Source organism: Calonectris borealis, chromosome 13 (genome assembly GCF_964195595.1).
Source record: "Calonectris borealis chromosome 13, bCalBor7.hap1.2, whole genome shotgun sequence".
NCBI classification, from domain to species: domain Eukaryota; kingdom Metazoa; phylum Chordata; class Aves; order Procellariiformes; family Procellariidae; genus Calonectris; species Calonectris borealis.
The window spans coordinates 10,330,692-10,355,891 of record NC_134324.1 but is presented as its reverse complement, the minus strand read 5'-3'; the positions used below and the strand labels follow the sequence as shown (position 1 = coordinate 10,355,891).

Sequence of the window (25,200 nt, the reverse complement as noted above, 5' to 3'; positions counted from 1 at the left end):
TAAAACCTTTCTCTTGAATTCTTGCTGTGTGCCCAAAGAGGATGTCTGTGGGTGTAGGAGAAGAGCCCTGTTAGGGCAAAACCCAGAAGGAGGAAGAAAAATTGTTTCCTGTGTCAGGGACGTGCTATCCAGGTTTGTTTCCAGAAACCACGGGTCTCTGGGGGCATAGTGGCAGCTGACACAAGTCTGGCATGATTTGGGTCTCAGAGTGCTGTGGTGGGAGAGGGGATGCCCAGCAGCCACTGGCTGTTGCGGGGGATTTGCCTATTCGCTGTGTCCAGCAAGGCTGGAACAGGGCTGTGGGTGCTGGAGGAATGTGGTCATCCCAACGCACCAATTCCTTCACTTGTGCAACCCACATGTGAGAGCCTGGGTGTCCAGCGAGCTTTGCCAAAACAGTGGCCTGACGGCGCAGAAATCTCCAGAACCACCAGTGGCTTTGATAAAAATCAAGAACAATTTGTGTGAGACTGGTGTCATGTAAACAAACTTCTGTGACCTCAACTGTGTAAACTTGGTCCGGGTTGTCCCCCTTCTGACCTGTCTGGAATGATTTTTTTTTTTTTCAGTGGTGAAAACAGGTAGGTGTGTTTTGTGCAAGAGGCATGTTGCAGCTTGTCTGCTGATGGAATGGGGATGAGTTTGTGGGTTAACCCAGATTACAGGTTGGTGCCCAGCCTCCTTTTTAGGCATCATCCTGGGCAAACAAGGTGGCACAGCTGTGGGCTTAAGCCATTTCAAAACTCCCATAAGCCAAATGCTTGGAGGAGTGTGGGAACCCAACTACCAAGTATGTCATTCCCCATCCCGTGCTCCAAACCATCCAATGGTGTGAAGGTGCTGTTGCGAAGGAGTTCTGTTCCGATGCTATGTTGTCAGTGCTCCTGAACCATGTACATGGTTGTGTCCTCACTTTTCTTTTTAAAGCAAGGAGGAAAAAAACCCCCAAAATCCAAGCCCCTCTTACTGTGACCTTGTCCTCCATGAGAGATTGCTGCAGAAGCAGATCCTGCTGGAAAGTGACTTCTGTTGAAGCAGGTGTTACATAGATCATCTGGAGCCCATAGTAAGAATCCATGGCTTCCATTCGTTCCCCTCTTTGGGTTTTTCAGGTAATTAAGTGTAATCATATTAGCAAGATTATTTGGGACGCGCAAGGCTCTGCCTTGCCAGTGTGGTGGGGTGACGTGGGTGTCCGTGCGCACTGCATGAGTCCCCGGTGGCGCAGGTGATGCACTGCGGACACACAGATCGTGCAGTAGAAGCTCCCACCCCACGAGAGCTTTTCTTCACGGCCAGATGCGCGGGGCAGTGCCAGGCAGGGAATGTGGCTCCAACACAGGAGCGACAGAGCTCAGCCTGGGGCTGGGGAGCCATCCAGGGGCGAGCGCTCGCTACTACAGGCAGCTGCGCCCGCGGGGCGAGCGCTCCCTGCCAGGGAGCGGTGCCCCCGCGGCGGGCCGGGCCGTGCCCCCGCGCGTACCGGGGTGTGGGGTGACCTGCTCGGGGAGCCAGGAGAGCGCGGGGGCAGTTTGCAGCGTGGAGGACGCCTGAAAGCATGGAGGGCCGTGATGCTTTGGGAATCGCAAGTTTGGGACAGGAGAGTGTGGAGATGCAGTTTCTTGGAGAAACTTTTGGGTTTAGTGCTTGAAAGATTGTCTCTTTACCTATTTTCCTTGCTTGGTTTGAAAATGGTGGTCGGAGTGAGATGCCGTCTCCTTCTCACCCCCATTCCTCTGGTCAGAAATCTTCCTGTGCCCCTCCTGCAGCTGGTGCTTCTGGGCTGCAATGCCACATGCCATCTTTCCTCATTTTAATGGCCAGATGCAAATCTGCTGTTAGGTGCTGGTCCGTCAAAGCGTATTGAGAGGTTGGTGCTGCTGGCAGCACAGCAGGGAACGCTCCATTAAAAAGCAAAGGAGGAACACGTTTATTTGAAGCAGCAGCTTCTTCTCTACCGTTAGGCTTCACGTGGGCTTCAGAGATGAAAGTCTATATGAGGACTAGTTGAGTGATAGCAGCTTAATTTTTCTATGTGTAGGAGGTGAAAACAGGGCAGGTGAAAGGGAGGAATTTGGCAGGGAGCTGGAGAGGGGCTGGTGCACCTGAGAGGAGACATGCAGGAGTCCTGCCTGCTGCAGGGGTCAGGGCATGGATTGCGATGGCACTGACTGGGGGCCCTCAGAGAGCACCGGGAGTGCCAGCAAATCCTCTCAGTGGTTTATTGCACGAAGCCTCACATACAGCCAGCTGGGAACTTTCCACTGGTATAATTTTTTCACAAGAAAATATGTAAACAAAGCTTCCCACAGGAAATCGCATATGTTTTCACTGAAGATGGAGTGATATACTGTAAGTAGATTCACATCCATCCCACTGAAACAGTGGTCTAGTGATTTACAGCACTGGCTGGAGTATGGTGTAATTTAAGGTCAAAATTCTTAGACTTTGGAAGTGACCACGTGCATCTGTCCTTTCTTGCCTCTTTTGCCTCCTGGTACCAGGTTAAAGGGGGAAAAATGGATACTCTGATAGTAACTGAATGGGAAAGCATCTCCTTGTGCTGGATGTATTTAAGAAATGGGCTGACTCAAAGAAAAGTTTTGGGTCAAAGCAAAGCAGAGATCTCACAGTGAAGGTCCATGCAGGGCAGGCAGGATAAATCCCAGTGCTTTCTCAAAAGAAAGCCCCTGGCAAGCAAGCTTTCAAAATATTTTCTGTTTTGTCAAACACTCCTAAAAGTTTCCGACAGGAGCCAGAGATGTAAGCTTTAGCACATTTCTTTGTTCCTACAAGTCTTTTTGCTCTTTCATATTCAATTATTTGTTTTTACTTATTCAGTTACTTGGGTTTGTTTATTCAATTACATGCTTTTGTTTCCAAGATTTTTTAGCAGTGTCAGCTTTGTTCATGCTGAAATTTTTTTTTTTTTTAAACAGTCGAGTTTGCTGCTGCCTTTGTGAGTGTGTGTTGTCCTTAATCTCAGGGATCTCCTTCAAATGTCTTTCCAAGCCCAGACTGCACCTTTAGGGCCTGTGTTTTTTGATGGAAGTTTTTCTTGTATTCCTCGCAAGTTTCATTTTTTGTGGATACAAAACTTAGCCACATGTTCTTCCCGAGCGTGCTGCATTCAGCTTGTTAAGTATTTCTATCGCTGCTTCATCGTAGCGCAGAAGCAGCAATGTAGTTGCACTCCTGTTCAGTGTTTAACGAGATGGTAGTGTAAAAGTGGAAGGAATATTTTCTGCAAGCATCCAGAGGAGACAAGGCGCTCCTTCATATAAACTTTTCACCAATTTATATTTTTCAATGGAAAAAATCTAATTTTGTAGGGACTTTAAAAAACTGCTGAGGTGGATTTTGCTTGCTTATTTTTTACTTCTGCCTTTTTCTATTGCAGATCGATAGCAGAGGGGAATGCAAAAGCAAGAAACAAGCTAGAGATTTTTTTCCACTACCTCCCAAAGTACTTGAAGCTGAGAAAAGTGAGGATGATGCCGAATGCACAAACAAAATGGTGAAACAGCACAAACAAAATGCAGAGCAAAAATGTATTGACCATTGAATACTTTGCACAAATCTAATCACAAATCTGATAACCAGGAAGACGCAGCATGTGAGGTTTTGTTGTGCAGCCCCAGTTTGTCCCTTCACTGGTGTAACAGCAAAGGTTGGTCTTACTCTGCACTCCACGGCAGGTTTCCCTTGTCAAAATGTGCTGGCTTGTGTGTTTTCAGCACTAAGCAAAGGTTTATTTCTCTCTTACCTCTTATTAGCTTGGGATAATTCATCTAAGGACAGGGACAAATGTGGTGTGTCTGCCACATGTTCTGTTGCTTCCTTCTGTGAAACATTGGGTATGTCTTGTGGCAGGTGTTTATACAGTGAAAATTTGGTCGTCTCTCTGCAATGTTACCTAGGTGTTGCTTTTAGAAGTCAGGTGAGAAATAATCACTGAAAGCATCTTGGAGAAAAAGCCAAAGAGCTGTAAAGAACAATGTTCCTTAGACCTGGCTGTGCTGCCACCAGCCCGTGTGCCCGATGGCAGGGTCAGAGCAAGGGAGACAGCCGTGGTCGGTGGGGGCTGTGCTCACTGTGGCTTTAGAAATGACTAAATTCCTGAAGTCCCTCAAATGTGGAAACCAAAGATGTTGTGAGGCACAAATGCTGTTTGTGCAGATCGCGCCTTCTGTGCACCAGCAGCCAAAGCCAAGCGAAGACCACGCTAATTCTGCAGGACAAGTCTCTGTGGGCAGACTTACTCACTCTACCTGTGGCGCAATTTAATCTCTGCAGGAAATCCAGATCTGCCAAGTGCAAATAGCCAGCATTGATTGTGCCTGGTGCCTGAAGGACGGGGTTTGCCGTTGACGTTATTGTGAGCACCAGACACCTTGGTTGAGCACTGGCAAATGGTGCTGCTGGTTCTGGAGGTTGTGGGGCTGCTTCTGTGACATGGCATGGGGAAGTGCTTCCTGCAGAGCTGAGAAGTTTCCCCCTGCAAGGGGCTCTGTGCCAGGCAGGTGTTTAGCCCAGCAAGGTGTGCTATCTGGCCAGGAACATGTTGCAAGTCAGTAATCTTGCAAAGGAAAAAGCATCCAAAAATACTTAATATTTCTGCATGTGACTACATCAGTGGACAAGGGAAAAGCTACGGGTGTCGTCTATCTGGACTTCTGTAAGGCCTTTGACATAGTCCCTCGCAACATTATTCTCTCTAAATTGGAGAGATATGGATTTGATGGATGGACTGTCCGGTGGATTGGATGGTCGCATCCAGAGAGTAGTGGTCAGCAGCTCAATGTCCATATGGAGATCGGTGACAAGCGGTGTCCCTCAGAGGTCCGTATCGGGACCACTACTGTTTAATATCTTCATCAATGCTATAGACAGTGGGATCGAGTGCACCCTCAGCAAGTTTGCAGATGACACCCAGCTGAGTGGTGCGGTTGACACACCTGAGGGATGGGATGCCATCCAGAGGGACCTGGACAAGCTTGAGAAGTGGGCCTGTGTGAACCTCATGAGGTTCAACAAGGCCAAGTGCAGGGTCCTGCACCTGGGTCGGGGCAACCCCTGGTATCAGGCTGGGGGATGAAGGGATGGAGAGCAGCCCTGCCGAGAAGGACTTGGAGATACTGGTGGATGAAAAGCTGGACATGAGCCGGCCATGTGCGCTCGCAGCCCAGAAGGCCAACCGTATCCTGGGCTGCATCACAAGCAGTGTGGCCAGCAGGTCGAGGGAGGTGATTCTGCCCCTCTACTCCACTCTGGTGAGGCCCCCCCCTGCAGTCCTGCATCCAGCTCTGGAGCCCTCAGCACCAGACAGGCATGGACCTGTTGGAGCGGGTCCAGAGGAGGCCACAAAAATGATCAGGGGGATGGAACGCCTCTCCTATGAAGAAAGACTGAGAGAATTGGGGTTGTTCAGCCTGGAGAAGAGAAGGCTTCGGGGAGACCTTACTGCAGCCTTTCAGTACTTAAAGGGGGCTTATAAGAAAGATGGGGACAAACTTTTTAGCAGGGCCTGTTGGGACAGGACAAGGGGGAATGGGTTTAAACTAAAAGAAGGTAGATTTAGAATCATAGAATCATAGAATCATACAGGTTGGAAAAGACCTCTAAGATCATCGAGTCCAACCGTCAACCTAACACACCATGCCCACTAAACCATGTCCCTAAGGGCCTCATCTACATGTCTTTTAAATACCTCCAGGGATGGTGACTCCACCACTTCCCTGGGCAGCCTCTTCCAAGGCCTGACCACTCTTTCAGTAAAGAAATTTCTCCTAATGTCCAATCTAATCTAGACAAGGTAAAAGGAAGAAATTTTTTACAATGAGGGTGGTGAAACACTGGCACAGGTTGCCCAGAAAGGTGGTAGATGCCCCATCCCTGGAAACATTCAAGGTCAGGTTGGATGGGGCTCTGAGCAACCTGATCTAGTTGAAGATGTCCCTGCTCATGGCAAGTGGGTTGGACTAGAAGACCTTTAAAGGTCCCTTCCAACCCAAACTATTCTATGATTCTGTACCAGCTTGAGGAAGGCTGTGCCTTTGAACCTGTGCTGCTGAAGCTTGCACGACTGCTCTGCATTGCTGTGCCACCACAGGGTGCTTATTTGCCAATTTAACAGAACTGAGTGGGATGTTTGGAGCGGCTGTGCAGGGGATGGTGAGTGAGGTGCAGGAGGAAGGTGAGGATGGAGATGAGACGGTGATCAGTGTTTAACCACTGAAGAGAAAGGGGTGTAGTTTAACCTTGGCTCTTCTACTGTAGATGAAGTTCATCCCTGGCCATGTGGCTGCTCGCGGCTCTGATGCAGCACATGGATGGAGCAAGAGCTTTCTAGTGGAGCATCACATAGTCCACAGCGGGATTTGGGCTGGTTTTAATATACCCGCAGAAATGGAAAATTCCCTTTGGGAGGATGTAGAAGGCTAATATGTGTGAAGGAGGAAAGAAAGATGAATACTGCTGTGATGGAGGCATCATGATGACCTGTCAGCGTCTCCCAGCAGCTGGAGGGGGGCGGCTTGGGTGTATGGCACTGGTGTGATGCCATGCCAGAGCTCGTTGACAAAATGCAGGGAGACACAACTTGTACAGACCATCCCTGAGACAAATGACCTCTTTGCAGGGGTAAATGCAGAGCCGTGTTAGCTGCGGCTCAATACTGTGAGGAGCAGCTGAGTGATAAAATGTTTTACTCGGTGACATTTTCACCCACTCCTCCAACACTGTCTTATATTCTAACAGCAAAGCACCTCGTGTGCCAGCTGTGGGAAGCTACAGCACGTTCACAGAGATGCTGGTGGACTGAGCCTTTTCTAGGGATACCAGATGTGCTGGAACACGTGCAATTTATTCCTACTTCAGCAGTACTCCCCAGTGCGGGCTGAGCGCAGGAAGGCAGCCCTTCCCTGAGAGGTCACACGTGGCTGTGGTCAGCCGGGAAACGGGGGGGACAGAGGCTGCAGTGGGGCCACGCTTCCTGGCCCCGCGTCTCCCAGCACAAAGCCCCAGTCCTGAACTTGCTAATGTGAGCTTCTCTTCTGCACGTGAACATTTACCTTGAATTTTGATATTAGCATTTCAGATTTGAGCATTGCCCATGAATGAAAACATTTATTCCTATGTAATAAAATCCCGCTATTTCTATATAAAACCCACCTGTAATGAAAACCATTGTTCACAAACAAAGAGCCAGAAAATAAATAAGTGGCCTCCACTTTATAATTTAAACATTGTCAAACTGTGGCCACGGAGCTGTCCCATACCCTTGCAAAATACCATGCGTGGCAGACAAGTGCCAACAGGATGACCTTGCTGGGGAGAGTGGGGGGCCCGGGAACCATGCTGGTACTGGCCACACTGCACTTGTCTTTGCTTGCCAGGTGGCACCGTGTAGGCCATCAGGTCCCCTGGATGGGGGACATCGAGTGCTGTCATGCTGTAAGGACCCAGGAGGGCACAGTGCAGCCCTTTGATCTCTCCCCTGCGCGTTGCGGTCCACCGCCAGAACTAAAGCATCTTGCAGTCGCGTTTCCAGGGGTTGTGGGATAAAAACACGGACTTCAGTTTTGGCAGTTCAGCAAACAAGCGGATGGGGAGGGAGCTGAGGTTGTTCTTGCGCAGGTGAAGGAAGTGCAGCTTGTTTAAGTACGAGAAAGCAGAGTCTGAGATCAGGGAGATCTGGTGGTTGTTCAGGTACAAGTTTCTCAAGTTCAGCGGATGTCTGAAGGTGCAGTCGACAGCAGTGATTCTGTTGGCTTCAAGGTGTATGGTCTTGAGCTGGATCAACCCGTCAAAAAACTGATTAGGCAAATCAGCAATGAAGCTGTGTCCTAAATTTAACATGCCCAATCTGAGAAGCTTTGTAAAAGCGCTATTTTGAATGATCCATATCCGATTCTTCCTGAGATTCAGATCGTACAGGGTTTCCAGGTCCTTCAGGGAATCTCTGCCAATGGCTTCTGTGTGGCTGCCCTCCAGGGATAGCCTTGGGAGGCTGGAGAGGTTCCTAAAGGCTTGTGGGACATACCGCCTGTTATTAGAGGCTAAATCAAGTCTTTCTAAAGAAGGCAGGTGTGAAAATAGAAGTAGGTGGGTTTCGAAGATATTGTAGTGGGACAAATCCAGGCTGATGAGACTTAATAGTCCTCTGAAAGTGTTTGCGTGCAGGTAGGTGAGGCGTGAGTTCCTGCTGAGGTGCAGCTCTCGCAGCTTGCTGAGAGCGTGGAAGGTCCCTGGGGACAGGAAAGTCAGATTGTTTCCATCTAGCCAGAGGCTGTGGAGGAAAGTCAGGTTTCTGAAGGTGTTGGTGGTGAGAATCCACAAATAATTGTTGGAGAGGTTTAGAGAGACGCTAGATGCTGCTATTTCTCCAGGGAGGGCTCTCAGTCCGTTACAGTGGATAATGTCTTCAGGTGCACATTTGCACATGCTTGCGCACGAATCGGAGATATTCAGACTCAGTCCAGCCTTTGCTGCACAAGTAAAAATAAATATAACAAGAAAGAACATGACCAGCCACAAGTCAGCTGCTGCATCTAATACCTGAAGGGTAGTAGAGAAGGAGGCAAGAAAAAGAGCATGTACCTTTTGGGTAGGTGAACCGTGAGCATTGCAGGGTCGGTTGGGCTGTGCTTTTACTGCACAGTGAAAATAAATTAGCTGGTTCTTCCTGCTGCAGACCAATGGGGATCAAGTCTTTAGGCAGATACAAGCCGATTAAGTGCCGTCCTGCTGTAAAGAGCATTACTGAGAGGCAGGGAGATTTCTCAGCTGAGCATCATGCTTTGACAGTGGTTTTTCCCACCTCCTGTCCTCTGCAAACAGCAGCAGGTAACAGACTTCCCTTGGGATCTGTGTGGGAGAGGCTCCTGCTCCTGGATTGGTCACCATTCTCAGGATCTGCTTGGCAGTTTGCTCAAAAAAACTGTTTTGGGGGAGGATTTTTGTACTTTTCTCCAGTTAGGGCTTGAGCAAAGGCAGCTGAGAGCAGCTCTGCCATGCGGATGTGAGATGGGGAGCTGTCACCCTGGTGTGGCTGCACATGTGGCAGATGCCCCGGGTTCAGGCCATGATTGGGATGCCAAGGAAAGCAGAGCTGCGACTGAGCCCTGGGCACAGCCCTGTCGATGGCTGTGACTCCTCTGCAGCAAAACGGGAGACTGTCAGGAGCTGTGCAAGCCTCACGCTCCCTGCCAGCCGGGAACGTGCAGGGGAGTGCTGTGTCCTGGTGAGCTTCTCGGGATAAGCCCCGAGCCATCTATGAGTGGTAAAAGATAATCCCCGTGGGCGAAACACAGAGCACCCCAAGGGCACGCTGCCCTTCCCAGGGCACTGCCTGTCTCCAGCAGGTCTGAAGAGCAACTGGAGCTGGGCTTGGGTCACTAAAAGCCCAGGTCCTTGGGCCCCTCCCTGGTTTTCATCCTATATCCAGAATGCAAAGGAAAAGTGCAATCGGGGGCTGATTGATGCACCCGGCAGCCAGGGATCAGCAATCTGCAGACTGATTTGTTTTGCTTCCAATGCCAAGAGGGCTAGACCCAGGCCTTGCAGCTGATGTGCCAGCAGGGCAACCAGTGACACCATTGCTGCTCTTGTTTTTTCTCACTCTTTTAATTTTTGTTTTCCCCCTCACTTCTCTCTGCTGGAGTTCTTATGTTTTTGATGTGTTTGAAACAGCTTCTCTCAGCCCCCTCCCTTCAGATGCATTTCCCTGCTCTTAATTTCTTGGTCTGTCTCAGCTTTTTTTCTTCTTCATGTTTTACAGATTTGGGTTTCCTTCCTCTCCCTTGCTCTGCCAGCTCTGCCCAGACAGTGGCTAAAACCCCAAATACATGATATGACCAACGGTAAGTGTGAATTGGACAAATTTGCAGATCCATCGTTTTCTCGGCAGAAGCAGATTAAGCTTCCTGTGCTGTTAAATTGCTGTGTTGGCTTCAGCTAGTTCTGTTTTTTTCTTCATTTTTTCAAGCAACAACCCCCCAAAGAACAGCTTCTCCCTGGAAGCTTGCCTGGGATGGCCGCGTTGTGTAATGGAGACCATCTTCCAGCTGTAAACAACATCATTTATTTAGTTAGACAGGCTTTGCTGCAGTGGGCCAAAAGCTGGTTTTCAACCTGAGAGCAGCGGTGACGGCACCTTGCTGAGGGGCTTGTCCTGGGAGCCCCGGAGGAAGGTGCAAACGTGCTCGCCCCATCCAGCTGCTCGCCCCATCCAGCTGCTCGCCCCATCCAACTGCTCGCCCCATCCAGCTGCTCACATTTGGGGCCATGCTGAAGGTTTTGGTGGGTCGATCTTTGTTTCCTGTATTTCTGGCTCAGCTGGGACTGCTCCTTTGAGGATATCACTTTGGAGGGGTGTCCCGCTGCTGGGATCTCCACGGCTTCTCTTACCTCCTGCTGCAGCACAGCTATGAATATCACTTGCTCTATGACTTTGCCTGTGCATCCCTGTGAAGGAGACACGTTTCTGCTGGTCTCTGTGCAGGATGAGTGAGCTGTTCCGTGTCTGCTAGGAATGGTCTCGCCTCTAGCTGAAGTTTTGTAGCTCAGGCTGAAGAAGATGGGTTGCTTGTGCTGGTGTCCTTTTTATTCTACACAGTGCTTTATTTCTGGTTGTAATTCCAGCAGTGTTGCCATGTTCTAGCCCTTATTTAAGCCCAGTGCTCTAATTCTCCTTGATTTCATATTGGAAATATTCAGAGACCAAAAGCATGCAGCTCTTAGAGCTCATCACTGCCAGATGTTGCTTAACTGGACTAAAACATAGTGGTGAAACAGGACCACACCGCTGCAGAATGTCTTCTTGCTTCAGAGCCTGTAGGCCCAAGGAAGCCTGTAAGTATAAAAATGACCAGATTTTTACACCTTGTCATGGGTTTGGCAATTCCAGCTGCTCCCTGTAACAATTCCACGATGCATGGGGGGAGGCAGCTGCCGCACCAGGATTCCGGCTGTGGCTGCTGCCTGGGCCACGCTTACTGATGGCAGCTCTGGTTGCAGCTGCCCTTGAGGTGGAAGCAACGCAGCGGTGTGCCATTGCTCAACACCGTGGAGAGCTAAACCTTCGCTGAGGGCTGAGTGTTGATCCAAGACAATGACCGCAGGTATATCCCGTGTGTGCTGCTCCTTTGCAAGCAGTGCTCAGCATTGCTTGTCCAGCTTCAGCTTCCTGAGCATCATCGCTGCCGTCAGCAGTAGCCAGCATCGCTAATACATTGCATGATGCAGAGACAAGGTAAAGACATGGTCCTTGAGAAGAACAACCACGTGATTTTTCTCTCTAGCTACTTTCTTAACAAATACTTTCCCACTGTGGTCCATTCAATTACGAGCATTCAGCTCTTGGGCTGTCTTTTCCAGGCTGAGCTCTTTGTGCTCCGCATGCAGGGATTTTGGTTGTCTCACTCCATCTGTTAGGAGGGTTTTCTGGAGTGCATCATGTGTTTTGGCTGAGGTGGCTCATCCTTCCAGCTTTAATGGAAAGGCTGAACCACTGCAGGTCTTCTGTTAAAATTTATCCCACCCATTGCATGACCATGATTGTGTTTTGTCTTTTCTTCAGTCACTGATTTATCTGACATTTGGGATTTATAGCCCAGCACACCCACTTCAGAAATTGTTTGTAGCTGATGTCAAGAGCCTTGCCTGAAACTGTAGATTTTAAGGAGCTGTATTCTCTTTACAGGATCAAGGTTTGATACAAGCAGTCCAAACATCTACTTTGGGATGGTCTTGCTGGTCTAATGAGTTAAAGGAGCAAGGTTTGCTTTCTTTAAACCTTCTGGTGGGCAAAGGTGGGATGAGTAGAATCACTTAATAGCTTTGTTGATTAAAAGAAGGATTAAATAAGTAGGAATACTCAAGTGTCAAGAATATTCTGACTTCCCCAAAACTTTATCTAGCTGGGGAACTCTCTTTCATGTGTATCTTAGCATTTTTGGTACATAAGAGAAATTCCTGACAAAAACACTTAAAAAGTGGGAAATGATGCTTGCGGTGAGTATAGTTCAAAACAGCAAAGGGAGGAAGATTTTTATTTTTAAAGGATGTCTGGAAAGAGACCCCTGGGTACTCTGTAGCTCTATAAAACTGGCCAGAATCCTAGCTCTTCCTAAAAAATCACTTTGAGACCCTAAAAAGAAATGTGAAGTATGCTTCCACATCCTTTAAATGCCAGATGATATACAGATATATTAATACTAATAAAGTAGAAGTTAAACAGGAGGAAGCTCTCTCCCACAAGCTGTGAGCATCAATGTCTTGACTTCTGCTGCTCATCACAGCAACTAGTCTGGGAGAAGTGAGCAGGAGGAAAATTACCTGTGATGGAAAATTGTTCTTTATGAAAGCTGAATGTGGGTTCCTGTTGCAATCTGGCTGAGCAGGTCTCAATTGCTGAAATGCTGTGCTTTGGCCATAGCGGCATCAGCGGGATTTAGGCTCTATGCCCGTTGTGGGCAACCTCTGCCTGGTGGTTTATCTTTACCTGGGGCCATGGCTTGAAGCTCTGCAGCACTCGGGAACGGAGCTCTGGCCAAGTGCTGCGGTACTTCCCCCGAGAGCAGGCAGCGGTGCCAGGGCGCATGTGCACCCGCTACCTTTAATACCAACGGGTGCAGCATGTTTTCCAAGTCACTTATGTGCTTGTTTTCTTTACTACTTTTAGTAACTTGTAAAATGCTTATGGCCAATTATTTGAACAAACAATGTCATGGAGGATAATCTCAGTCTTGGCAGTGCTATTGGCTGGACACAAACATCTCATAAAAGAAATGCTTTGGAAAAGTTTTCTGCATGCTGGAGGTGGAAAGGGCATCTCTCTTACCTCCAAACTTGTCTCTCTCACACTAGACACTGAACTGCTTCAAAAACTGACTTCTTCCAGCAGATGATGGGACCAGAGCTCTCTGAGACCATACTCTGATGGGTTCTGGCTGGACGGTCCTTGTGTTCACTGCTGTGCTGCTGCGAAGTAGAAAAGCAGGGCTTTCCCCAGGCTTGCTCAGTTCTTCCATGTGAAATCGTGGCTCCAGGAGGGAAAGTGAGACACTGACCAAGGTCTTCCCTTTAAAAATGCTAGTAGTTCTCCCTCCTGGCCAAAACACTGGATTTGCAGACACCCTCTGTCAGAACTGACCATGCTTCAGAGGTACGTGAGACAGCCTTAAGATCCAGCGTGCCAAGGCAAGAACCCACTCTCCTGGGTGAGCGCAGGACTCACTGCCTCGGCCATCAATTTTCAACTGGCCGCTGCTCACAACTGCTCTCCTCCCGAAGGCCCCAAACAGGAGGCAAGAAAGCAGCCTTCACTGCAGGAGTGCTCTGGGGCTGGGGAAGGACGAGGTAGGTACTCCAATCTTACTTGCAATACTAAGCAATCAATCCCTAAAGAAACCCTTAAACAAACAAATACGGGAAGGAGGAATGCATATAAAAGTTTATGGAGTGCTGGGGGAACCCAGCTGCAGGCGGGATGGTTTTAGTGCGTGCGTGCAAAATGCCTGCAGTTTAGCATGATGCAAATGCACAATCTGGCATGATGGAAATCATCACTCCCCCGGCAGTGTGTGGGTGCTGGGTCCCCAGCTCCTGCTGCCAGCCCCAGAACCAGGGAGTCAGGGCATCCTGCTGTAAATCAGCACCAAAGGGGTCAGAGCCATACTGATCTACGTTGGATTATGCATCCTGGGGAGCACATTTATGAGAGGGTTTGTTTTTTTCCCCTCTTGCTTTCCCCAGAAGGAACAAATTTAGCTTATGAATACAGTCTGCATCTGGATCCCACATTGCTTTGAGGATTCGGCAGGCTGGCAAGGTTTAACCTCAAGAACTGGCTCTGACAGTCTGCTGGTGCAGTTGGATACACTGCCTGTTCGGAATATTCCATCCCTGACAGCAGCACTTTCCTGCAAAAAACCAAGACCTAGGACTTGGGGTGCATGGATCCTTTTTTTTTTACTTTGCACAATTGATCAGAAGTTGTATTTGAATTGTGTGGGGGTGGTTTTGTGGGGGTGGTTTTTTTGGTTTTAGTTTGGCTTGGTTTGGGTTTTTTTTAAAATACTTCTAGTGACCTCTTTTGGTGCATGGGCTTGAAGATAGAAAGATAAACCTGAGTGCTGCATGTGAACGTGCAGCAAAATTTCTTGCTTCTCTTGAATTGTGATTTTTTTTTTTTTTTTTGTATAAAAGATATGCATAAAATCCTTCCCCAAATACATGCTCCAGGAAGAACTAACTCCTCTTCATTTAACATCAAACAGGTCATCTTGTGGTGAAAACTCCCAGCTTTTGTAACTTTGCAGCCAGACGGACAGCAAAAAGGCCGAAGACTCTGCTCCTGTGCTGAGCTGTGTGCTGGGCTCTGACGCAGCAGATCCGTGTGCTGGATTTACCAGCCTGGCTGTGGAAGCTGGACAAACATGTCCTGCAAGCTCAGGGGCCATTAGCTCAGCTGCAGCACTGCATGGCACAAGGTTGGCTTGTGCATGGACAGCTTAGGCGTCCGTGTCGGGTGTACCTTCTATTTCACAGCCATTCGTGTACAGGCAATGCTCAGAAATAGTGGGAGGAAGAAAGAAATAGTGGGGGAAATAGAAGAGGGAGGGGGTTTGTACATTGGCTAAATGGAGCTTTGGAGTGAGGACTTGGGATCAGAGAAGGAATCGGATGCTTTGAGCACTGGCAGGGGAAAGAATGGGAGCAGGATTTGGCAAAGGGCAGCCCGAGGTATGACCCCCATTGCACCAGGTGCATCAGGCCCATCTCTCATCTACTAAGAGTTATGAACCCAGCACAAAGTTTCAAACAATTTTGGAGGTAGAACAGAATAGACACAGTCAGTATCTGTGAGGATCAAAAGTGCATCTGGAAAGGAAAACGTTATATTTAAATCTAAACAATTTGTGTTTGTTATCTTTGCAAAATAAACATTCTCATGCATTTGACTTTTTTCCCTGCTTACAAAGCACGCTGATGCTGGATGTTTGGTGAAGGATGGAGCAAGATCTTTCACCAGTCATTTGTGTGCAAAGCAACTAGCAGCAAGAATTCCTGGCTGAGGGTCTCCTGTCACATACTGTTAGTAAAAAATTGAATGAATATGGGTCAGAGTGAGTGCTGACATCTCAGGTCACTCACCTGAGAGCCAGCAGTCCTCTGGACCCGAGGCAGGGTACGTACAGGGAGGACTGGTGGCAAAAGGTGTGTTTCTTCTTCTTTACAGTAGGACACGTGACCTCTGCACTTGCACATCCCATGTGCTCCCACTGACCTGCTTGGCAGATGTTTGGTTTGAAGAAAGGACAGAGTTGTTGCATTGTGTCTATAGAAGATGCATCGTCTGTTTAATGCCTCTTGAACAAAACAAGAAGTCTCCTGGTAGTGGTTGTCATATGTGGGAACTGAGTGCAAATCTTCATCTTAAAGATTTTTGGTTAAGTCGACTTTTTCAGCCTCCAAGCTATTATGGATGTTAATGTTTCCTTTACAAATTTTCTTTATTTGTTGTTGAGTAATGCAAATTTCAGTGGTTCCAGCATGTCTCCCCTCTTCCTCTACCTTTTCCATGACAATCTGAAATGAGGGTGGGGAGGAATGAGTGGGAAAAGGAAGAGGAAGGGATGCCCCAAAATCAAACTAAACACTTATGGAATGGGTTAGTGTGTGCATTGGGGAGGTTCGTATACATCTCAAGACAACAAGGATGTGCTGACATGTATGTTGTCTAACTCTGGCTGTGACACACAGGCTTGAGCCTTTGGGACAGATGAGGTCTCCCATCCTGTGCAGTGGTTTGGTATTACCCTCCCTCAAAATACCTGTGATGTTTGGGTCTGTCTCTGTTTTATCTGCTCTCAGCATGTCATTTCACTGAGCTATTTCAGCTTTCTTTTCCCTTCCAGTGTTTGTCCCAAGCACAGGCACTGTGTGTACTTGCAGCCTGACAGTCCTGACCACTGACTGCTTTGTGGTTGTGTCCGTGAAGCAGTAAATCAACTGCTCTGTGATAAATAGAAATGCTGCGTGGGATTCCCCTTCTTTAAATAACCCAGTCTCCTTTTGCACAGAAAATGCCAAGAGCTGGACTATTAATATGAGGCAGATAAAGCCAAAAGCTGCCAAGGGCTCCTCTCCCTGCCTTGAGAAGTAGTGCCCTCCTCCAGGGGATGTCTATGCTTTTGCTAATGAGCTTTTCCAGCATTCTCTGCTGCTCTTTCTGGGTCAAAGACACAGCTGGGCAGAAGGGTGAGTTTGTTCTCCACAGCCTGCTTAGCCCTTGGTTCCTCTGAAGATGCTGGTAAAAGGTTATTTTCCCTGTTTCATCTCTCTTCTGAGTCACCGTGGTTTAAGCAGGGCTGGTTACAGAGCCTGTGATGCCTGTTGCCTCTGGTGTGCTGCACAGTCCCAGAGCAAGGGCAGGCACCGGTGTTCCCCCGAGCCGCCACGGTTGGATACCCCTTGCTGCAAGGCTGCGCCGGTGTTCAAAGAATGCGATGAGCTTGGGTCCAGCGCCGGCTGGTGATGGACAGCCAGCCAGCAGCGCCTTGCTGGGGCAAAGGGACATGTCACTGGCAGGGACTTGTGGTTGCTTTCCATCTGGCACATGCAGCCTTGCCTGGGCAGCACAGCACACGTGTCCCCAGTAGATGGGCTGCTCCTGCAGAGGAGATTGCACTCAGGGTATCATCAGAGCAAAATGTTTAAGGCTTATGGATGCTTACTTTGCCCCAGTGCTTATCCTCCAGCAGCCCCCCTGGAGTTCCTCCCAGAGAGAGGAGGCTGGGGCCAGGCAGAACGTGTGAGGCGAGGAAGAAGCAGATGTAAAAACTCAGTTTTGTGTGAATAGGAAGTCACCACGAGCACGCAGCCTTGCCAATCTGCTTGCTTGGGTCGTGTGCTACGCCAGTGCAGTCTCAGAACCAAGTCTGCTCTCTGCCACGTGGATTTGTCCTGCTGCCCTCCTTGGTTCGAGCAGTGTGCATGACTTTGCAAGGACTTGCGCAGTGGCTTTCCCATCCTACTAATTGGGAGAATCAGCTCACTTACGCAGGCAATGCTGGTGTGTATGCATTCTGTCTCTGTGTGTTCACATTATGGTCAGCTCTGCCAGGGCTAACAGCCTATTCCACTCTCAAATGTGTTAGCAAACGCTGCGACTCCATAGAGGGGATGGGGATCCCCCTGCCCCCAGAGATGCATGAATCCTTGCATGGAGGCTTGCATGTGTTTGATGTACACCTGGGGGGCAAAAGGGGGTTGCATGTGGGTGTATCCTCCTGGCCCAAGAGCTGCAGTAGAAACCCGCAGAGATATTTGTGTGAATTGCCTTTTTCTTGCTTGCTTGCTTTCTTTTTTTTTTCGGTTGTCTTGTTCCTCTCTCCTGATTTACTGCATGTGCTCACGTGGCCTTGGAAAGGGGGGTTCTCAAACTCCTTTTGCTTCCAAAGGAAAAGAAGCTGGCAGGCATTCATATTTCAGTTCTTGAGTTATGTAGGTTAAAGTCTCTCAGTGGGAAAACGGAAGATATGAGAGAGCAGATTGCTGGTGGTGATACTCGCTAGAAGGAAAACAGAAAAAAGGAGCACGTACCGCTAAGGCTACATCCAGACGAATGTGAGGTTTGAGAGGTATGTTTTCTATCTGCTGTTAGAACATAATTTCCATTGATTTGATTCAATTCGTGATAAAATGCCTCATTGTCTCTTAAGTAACAGTAGGAATGACTAGTTTAGAAGCAGATTCTAAGCCACCAGTTGTTCGTGTGCAGAGGGGGGAGTGTGTTTGTCAATGGAACCTTGTTCTCAGTAATGTCACTAAAATTAATTATGGTGCGGTCCCTCTATTAGGAGTAAGTTAGATATGTAACGCTTTATGACTAGTTCTGAGATTTCAGCTTCTGTAGGTTAAAGTGAGGGGTTCAGGACATAAGAGTTAAGGGAGAAATGGGGCTCCAGATCCTCTCCTGAATCTTTGTCATCCCCAAACAAAAAACTTTCCTCTGGTTTAAGACCTATTTGATTACAGAACGTGGACTTGTGATCCAGTATTTGGGACTTTAAATACCAGCACTCTGCAGAAATGTGCATTAATATTCTATTGAATTTTCATTGCTGAGACAATATGATTGAGATAAAATTTTTGTCAGTGTATTCAAAGTAGCATATTGCATATTTTGCATTGAGCAAATGGTAAGCTATGGTACAATAAAATGCTAATACAGAAAAATATGTTTGAAATTATCAGTTGCCTTCTGTTAAATGAGACATCATTACCCAACCCTGTTGTCTTGTCTTGGTCAAAATTTCTGTTGTTTTTAGGGCCCCTTGAGAATTCTTAAATGCCTGACTGGTTCCATAAGAACTTAATTAAAAAGGAATTGTCTCTTTCTATTATGTAAAATAAAATATTTGAGTATGAGATCTTCTTTATTGACCATGAAGTCTTAAAGTTTGAAAAATGCCCTGCTTAGAGTGCAGACACGAGCTGTTGAACTGGAACAAAGACAGACCTGTCAATTAACTCTCCTATTTTAGCTGTTTTGTAGCTACTTTTTCCCCTACTGAAACCCAGTCCTGATCTTTCTAAATGAATGGCAAATACTACTGCTAAATCTAACGCCTGCAAGGACTGAGTACTTGACTGTCTGTTGCTTTTATCTACATTGAAAATATTTCTTTTACTCTTCTGATTAAAAGCTGTCATGAGGGCAGGAGATGCAGATTTGCTTTGAGAAGGACTCTGACAGTAAATGACATTTTGCAAAGACCTTTCAGTGTCTCTGCATCCACTCCTGTGAGTTAAAAAAAAAATCAAAGCTTACTTTCCTAATAGCCTTGTTAAAAGGCTGTTTTCACATCTGTGAAGTCCCAGGAGACACTCAGGTGTGAAGTATCTGATCCCTGCTGGCGAGTGCTGCCTTTCTACATTATTTTAATTGCACAGAGTGCTGGAAATAGTATGAGAAAGCCAAGAAAAAGATCATGAGGAGTTTCAGTGCTGCCTTTGGTCGCAGAAGTTCCCCAAGTATCTCCAGCTCCTGAGTCAATAATCTTTCTGCTCCTCTGGCCACAGAAAGCACCATCTGTAATCACAGATAAAACCCAGCTGCTCACTTCTCTGCCAGGCTAATTAAAAAGTGCGGTGACCTCCCTAGGGCTAATTGTGTCCTGTCAGTAGGATGGAGGAAAGGAGTGCAGCAGGGTTGCCTGGTATTTCAGCACTCAGCTTACTGACATAATTTTAAATGGTTTTTATTTTATTGTGACTGTGTGATTCCAGAGCTAAGACAGCTGCAGAGTGCATGTCTAACACATGGTTTCTGATCTGCAGGTGAGCGATGTGATAGAAAAGTGCTACTAGCACATGAATTTCCTGCAGAACCTCCCTTTCCACCAGCACCAACATGCAGAGCAACTACTCCCTGGTCATCACCACCAGAGAAACTCTCCAAGTCCTCTATACAACACTGACAAACTCATCGGCTGCATTGCGCTCGCCCCCTCCCTGCCCGCTTACCTCTTCAGATTATCAGTTTTCACTAATTCCAGCACTCTTCTCTGTGGTTTTTGTTTTGGGGTTGGTGGGCAACAGCGTGGTGGTTGTGGTGCTTTGTCGTCACAGTGGCCCCAGAACAGTTGCTAATATCTACATTTTCAACCTCGCCGTGGCGGATTTGCTGTGCCTCGCCACCCTTCCCTTCTGGGCTACCTACTATGCGCAGGGGTACAACTGGCTCTTTGGGTCTCTCATGTGCAAAATCTCCAGTTCCGTCCTGTGCTTGAACATGTTTGCAAGTATATTTTTCATTACATGCATGAGCATGGATCGGTACCACGCTATTGTCCATCCTATTCGCTCTCAAAGAAGAACTCCACAACAAGCTTATTTTATAGCATTGGTTGTGTGGGGCCTTGCCTGTTTGTCCTCCCTCCCAACTTTTTATTTCCGTGACACTCACTACATTGAAAGCTTGGGGGTCAATGCTTGCATTATGGCCTTTCCTCATGAGAATTATGCAAAATGGTCTGTGGCAACAGCCTTCCTGAAAAATGCACTCGGCTTCTTCATCCCCTTGACAGTGATCACCACGTGCTACATCTGGATCAGGAGGCACTTGCTCAAAGCACAGGAGTTTGGGAAAAACAAGCAGAAGAGGGACAAAGTCCTAAAGCTGGTGGCTGCTGTTGTTGTGGCCTTCTTAATTTGCTGGCTCCCATTCCACATTTTAACATTTTTGGATGCCTTGGCTCATATGAACATCATTAACAACTGTGATGTGACAGGGATCATCGACACAGCGCTGCCGTTCGGCATCTGCATGGCATTCGCCAACAGCTGTATCAACCCTTTGCTGTACTGCTTTATTGGGAACCAGTTCCAGGAGAAGCTCCATCGCTTGTTTAAGAGAAGAGTTTATCAGTTCAACAGCCATCAAGAGAGCTCTTCTTTGAGGAAAGGGAGCTGCTTCAGAGATGCTGAGACTGCCGTGGGCAGGGAAGAGGGGCCTGAGTCCTTGCTGTAAGCACTGGGGCATGATGTGGGGCAATGTCAGTGCAGCTGGCTGTCCCTGCAGTGGTGACACTCCTCTCTCCTGTTCCCTTCATTTTGTGCCCATTCATTCACCAGCTGTTTGAAGGAGAATCTGTTTTTCTCACACATGGGGATTTATTCTTCCTTCCTTTCCGCAATGAGCACTCAAGTTTTACATAGAGGGAAGATTCTGGCAAATAAATATAACGATGGCATTTTAAGTATCAGTTTGTGTGTGGCTGAGATCAGGAGAATGTTAGTGTAACACAAAAAGACAAAATATACCAAAGGACCATTGCTACAATGATAGCTACAGTTGTGTAGGTGCTGAGTATTATACCCTGATTTTCTAAAAGAGATTCTCCCTAGAGAATGTGTAAATAAAGCAGTGCAGATACTCCTGTACCTACCTGTAAGAAAACATTTTGATGTCTATTTTATATTTTTTTTTTTTTTTAAATATACGGCTAGAGATGTCATATGTAAAATGCATCCAATATACCTCCCGCTTACTTAGGCCTGGGATCCTGAGAACAGGTGGAGACACGGTTCTGCAAACTGCTGGAGGCAGGAGAGTATTCTTGGGGGAAAGTACAACCACATGCATGTTTTATACCTTTCTCATAGCAGGTAACAGGTTCGCAGGCCAGATGGTCCTTTGCTTTGATTCAGCGTGGCCACTTTTGACAGTAATTCCCCTGGAACCGAACACGCTGCGTCCCACTGCTACGTGGGCATGCTGAGTCCCATGCACTGTCCAGCAGCCTTTGGGGAAAAGACTTGCTGATTGTCGAGACTTTTTGCATTTTAAATGTCGATTACTACTGTAATTTTGGGGTACTGTGTACAGAAAGTCTAAGTGACTCTGTCTTGACACCCAGAAGCAAAACCATCGTGTGACTCCTAAGACTTACGCACATCTCAGTATGGGAGTTTACTCATTTGTAAATAAAAGAAAAAGGAGAAAAAATGTATTTGGCAAATATTGATTCTACTTTGAGGTCGCTTTTGATGATTATTTGAAATTTTCTTTTGCTGGAGAGATACTGGTCCTTTTGGACCCTTCAGAAAGGATCATGTTTGATAGGCTCAATCTAAAAGAGGGATCTGTTAGCACCTTGCTCATTTGCCAGCACATTGTCCCCAGGCTGGGTGACCCAGGGTGACCAAAAGATTGTCAGCTTCAGGGAGTTCTCTCTGACAAGTTACTCTTGAGGCTTGCATTAACAGTTTTGGGTCCATGGGTCAGAAATTAAACCTGCTGGCTGGGTAACCAGGACTCTGGCCTCCTGGGAGGTCCCAACACTGCCTGGTGCCTGGAAACCCTGGGAACCTGGTGCAGGAGCCATCCTTCACTGTTAGGGTGGGGGTAAGTTTCTTCACTGGTGCCTGTGAAAATGGAATTATGCAAGAAATGTGCCAGTTTCAGAGTGATGCGAGATGAAAAGTTTATGCAGAACTTGGCAAAACAGGGACTTGACCACAAATAACCTCTTCTCCCTGTCCTGGTCTGGTGTTCTGTAGTGGGGTATGTAGCTGGAGAGATGCTTGTCCCAGAAAATGGAAGAGCTGCTAATGCGTCTCCCCTGGAATGTTTTTGTTGAAAATGTTCCGAGGAGCTAATAGTGTCTGGGGCGTCAGATATTTCTGGAAGGACAAACTGTTAATTGCTTAGCAATGAGCACAACAATGCAGTCATGCCACAGCAAAAGAAATCATCATACTAAGAAAATTACCAGGTGTTCAAAGTGGCAGGCTCAGAGGAGTAATAGGAGATTGTGGAGGCTTTTTACCTTTGCTGCAATACAGGTCAGTAATGAACACAACTGTGCCATTAATTTGCAACTTAGTAGTCTCAAAACAAAAGCTGAACTACACCATCTGACCCCAGTGGTCCCTGTGCTTCAGCTGTTCCCATCCTGAGCATAAGCACAGACTGCATGTTTTCTACACGTCAGTTTGGACCTGCTCAAAAAGAAGAGTTTTTAACAAGTATCATGCCTTCTGCCTGATACGCAGACCTATGCAGATAGGGAAATACTACAGGAGTCTGAAATCCAGCTTCAGTTGCATTTACACCTGTGAGAGGCTATAGAAAATGAGGACAAAGCTTTCCTGAGGAGAGAGCAGCAAAGCAGCATCTCCCACTGCTGCAGCTGGAGGGCAGGGATTAATGACCGCTTGCTGGGGCTGAGGCAGCTGCACTCTCCTAGAAACAAGGAAACAAAAAAAAGAGCATTAAATGAGAGGCAAAACTGAGAGGGGAGGAAAATTCCTTCTTTCAAAATGCAATTTCAAGAGGAAGTCTACCCTGAAGGTCATATTCTGCAAGAGTGATAAACCAAGTGACCCCATGAGCTCGGCAGTGTGACATTTCTGTTTGCCAGATCTGTCTTGTACCTCAATAGGTCATGAATTTGAGTAGCGTGGTTAAAAAAACATCCAAAAAGCTCTGTCTGGAGAGGAACCTGAGATGGAAGTGGGGGAGATGCTGTATCAAGGATTTTGCTTTACTTTTTAGAGCAAATTGAATAATGTTGAGCTCTATGAATTTCTTCCATCATGCTCAAGTTTCTCATGGGATTTTTAATGGAAAATGTGGGTTTTTTCACAGTTTCAGTGTGTTGTGTTTATTTTTTCAGGATTTTCCACAAAAGAATGCAGACAAAAATTTAAGTAGGTTTTTTTCCTTGCAAATTTAGAAGCTACTTTTTTCCTTTCAAGAGAACATTTTGCTGATATTTGCAAACAATTCTAATGGTTGTGCAGTGCTACAGCCTTTCTCTGTCAGACTCCAATTCCCCCTCCCACCCTGGTCTTTTGCAAGCCTTGTGTTCCCTTAGCCGCTCCTAGAAAATGCAGAGAGCCTGGCCAAGGCAGGAGCCCTGCAGCCCTTTGGCAGAGCGTGCAAGCCTGGGAGCCCCGCTCAGGCCAGCCTTGCCATCCCACAGCCCGGGGTGCCTGCCCTGAGATTGTGCCCTAGAGCGATTCACGCAATTTTGGCAGGGACATTGGGAGTGTGTGTGGTTGCTCAGTGTCTTGCTCACTTTGCAATTACGGTGAGATGAATTTATGAGCAACAGCTGGATTTTGGCTGGGGCTGCACCCGCTCTGCCCTGCCATGGTGCAGTCCACGTCAGTGGAGAGGAAAGCCCGCCGTGGAAGGGGTTGCTTTGTGATCTACCAGGTGGAAATGCTGATGGGTTTGGAGTCAAAGCTGAGAGTGGCAGCAGGGTTTCTTTGGTGAGGGGAATGTCCTGGGGCACTTCTGGGCCTGTGAGTGGTCTTTCCCCAAAGAAGGATGGAAGGGATGGTTTCCTACAAGGGTTGGTCAGTCTCTGTCATATTTGCACGGCAAATCCTGTTTGCGGCTTCCTTTTCTAGCTGTGGTTGATTACTCTCAGCTTAAATGAATTGCAGAAAGAGTCCCAGTCCAAACTGAGCATCCTGTGTGTGTCCCTGAGCTGAACTTCAGTATATGAAGCAGAGAAAGTCACTGGCATTTATTAGCATGGGCTAGTGCTGGGTGGTGAGCTAAATTCTTTGTTTATGCAAGATATACTATAAGAAATGTTTGGTACAGCATGTTCTCTCCGAGAAGTCAACACAGCCTGGGCCTGTGCTGGCACTCACTCAGCACACTTGTCCCGTTCCTCAGGCCAGATTTTGGGCAGGAATATCATCTTGCCACCCTGCAGCCGACTGCCACAACTTGGCTGGCTTTCACAATGCATCCCCTTGTCCTGGCTGAAGGGCGAGGGGATACCATGGAGCGAGTGAACTGCTCACATTTCCCCATGAAAATGAAGACTTTTGGATACTTTATTTGAGTGGTCCTGGTAGGAATGCAGGAAACCTGAAGCGTGTGGATTGAGGTGGTCTGGCAGCCTTTCCTCCATGCTGGCAGACTTGCTGCTCTCGTCTCAAATCTCCTTCCGTTGGAGGAAAATGACTGCTGATGTTGGGAAGGGCTGCTCCGTTCAGCAAGGTCCTGGGATGTGCCTTCCTCACGTCTGCCTGCTGCGGGATCCAGCTGGGTGCCACAGAGAGGGCCTTGTTGCTCTGGCCCATGGGCTCTGCCGGGAAGGGTTTGTTAGTAACCTGTGGCTTTGTCTCACCAGATACCTGTCTACAGAAGGAACCCAGGGCTGCTGTCTTCAGCATCACGTATCCTCTGGTCTGGGTACAGTGGTCAGCCCATAGCTTTGCTGTTTGGCAGAGCATCCAGTGAGGTACCTGGCTGAGAGCCAATGCTCCCCCGTTTGCTAGGTTTTATTAGAATCAAAAGAGGAAAGAAATAAAAACCTGAGTAAAAATTGAGACTCATTTATGGAAAACAATGGGGGGGTGGGTGCGTTGCATGTGTTTAAAGGGAAGCAATGCCTAGCCCTTGGGATACCCAGCTGCCAGCAGCAAGCCTGCGTGCATTCACCTCACCTAATGTGTTTGCATTATGAATGTTTGCAGACCTTCTCCCACACTGGCATTCCCACATCTGTAATCACCACTTTGCAGTATTGTGGTGCCCTCAGCTTTGCTGCCACTGGGAAGCAGGGCTGTGGGTGCTGGGCCCATGTTTCAATGGGGGCACACACGCTAGCGTGGGCAGTAAGGGTGGGAACCAGGGGGCTTGCGCCTCTTCTGCAAGGG

The 25,200-nt window shown here is 47.7% G+C and overlaps 1 protein-coding gene and 1 pseudogene across 1 annotated transcript; one reads left to right on the top strand and one right to left on the bottom strand.

Moving 5' to 3' along the window:
• Nucleotides 1-7,250: 7,250 nt before the first annotated feature.
• Nucleotides 7,251-8,526, bottom strand: LOC142087910 (leucine-rich repeat transmembrane protein FLRT3-like; annotated as a pseudogene).
• Nucleotides 8,527-19,423: 10,897 nt separating this feature from the next.
• Nucleotides 19,424-21,461, top strand: AGTR2 (angiotensin II receptor type 2). The gene has a single exon (XM_075161805.1). It carries the CDS (start codon nucleotides 19,424-19,426, stop codon nucleotides 20,540-20,542), a length of 1,119 nt encoding a protein of 372 aa, XP_075017906.1. The 3' UTR covers nucleotides 20,543-21,461.
• Nucleotides 21,462-25,200: the final 3,739 nt, after the last annotated feature.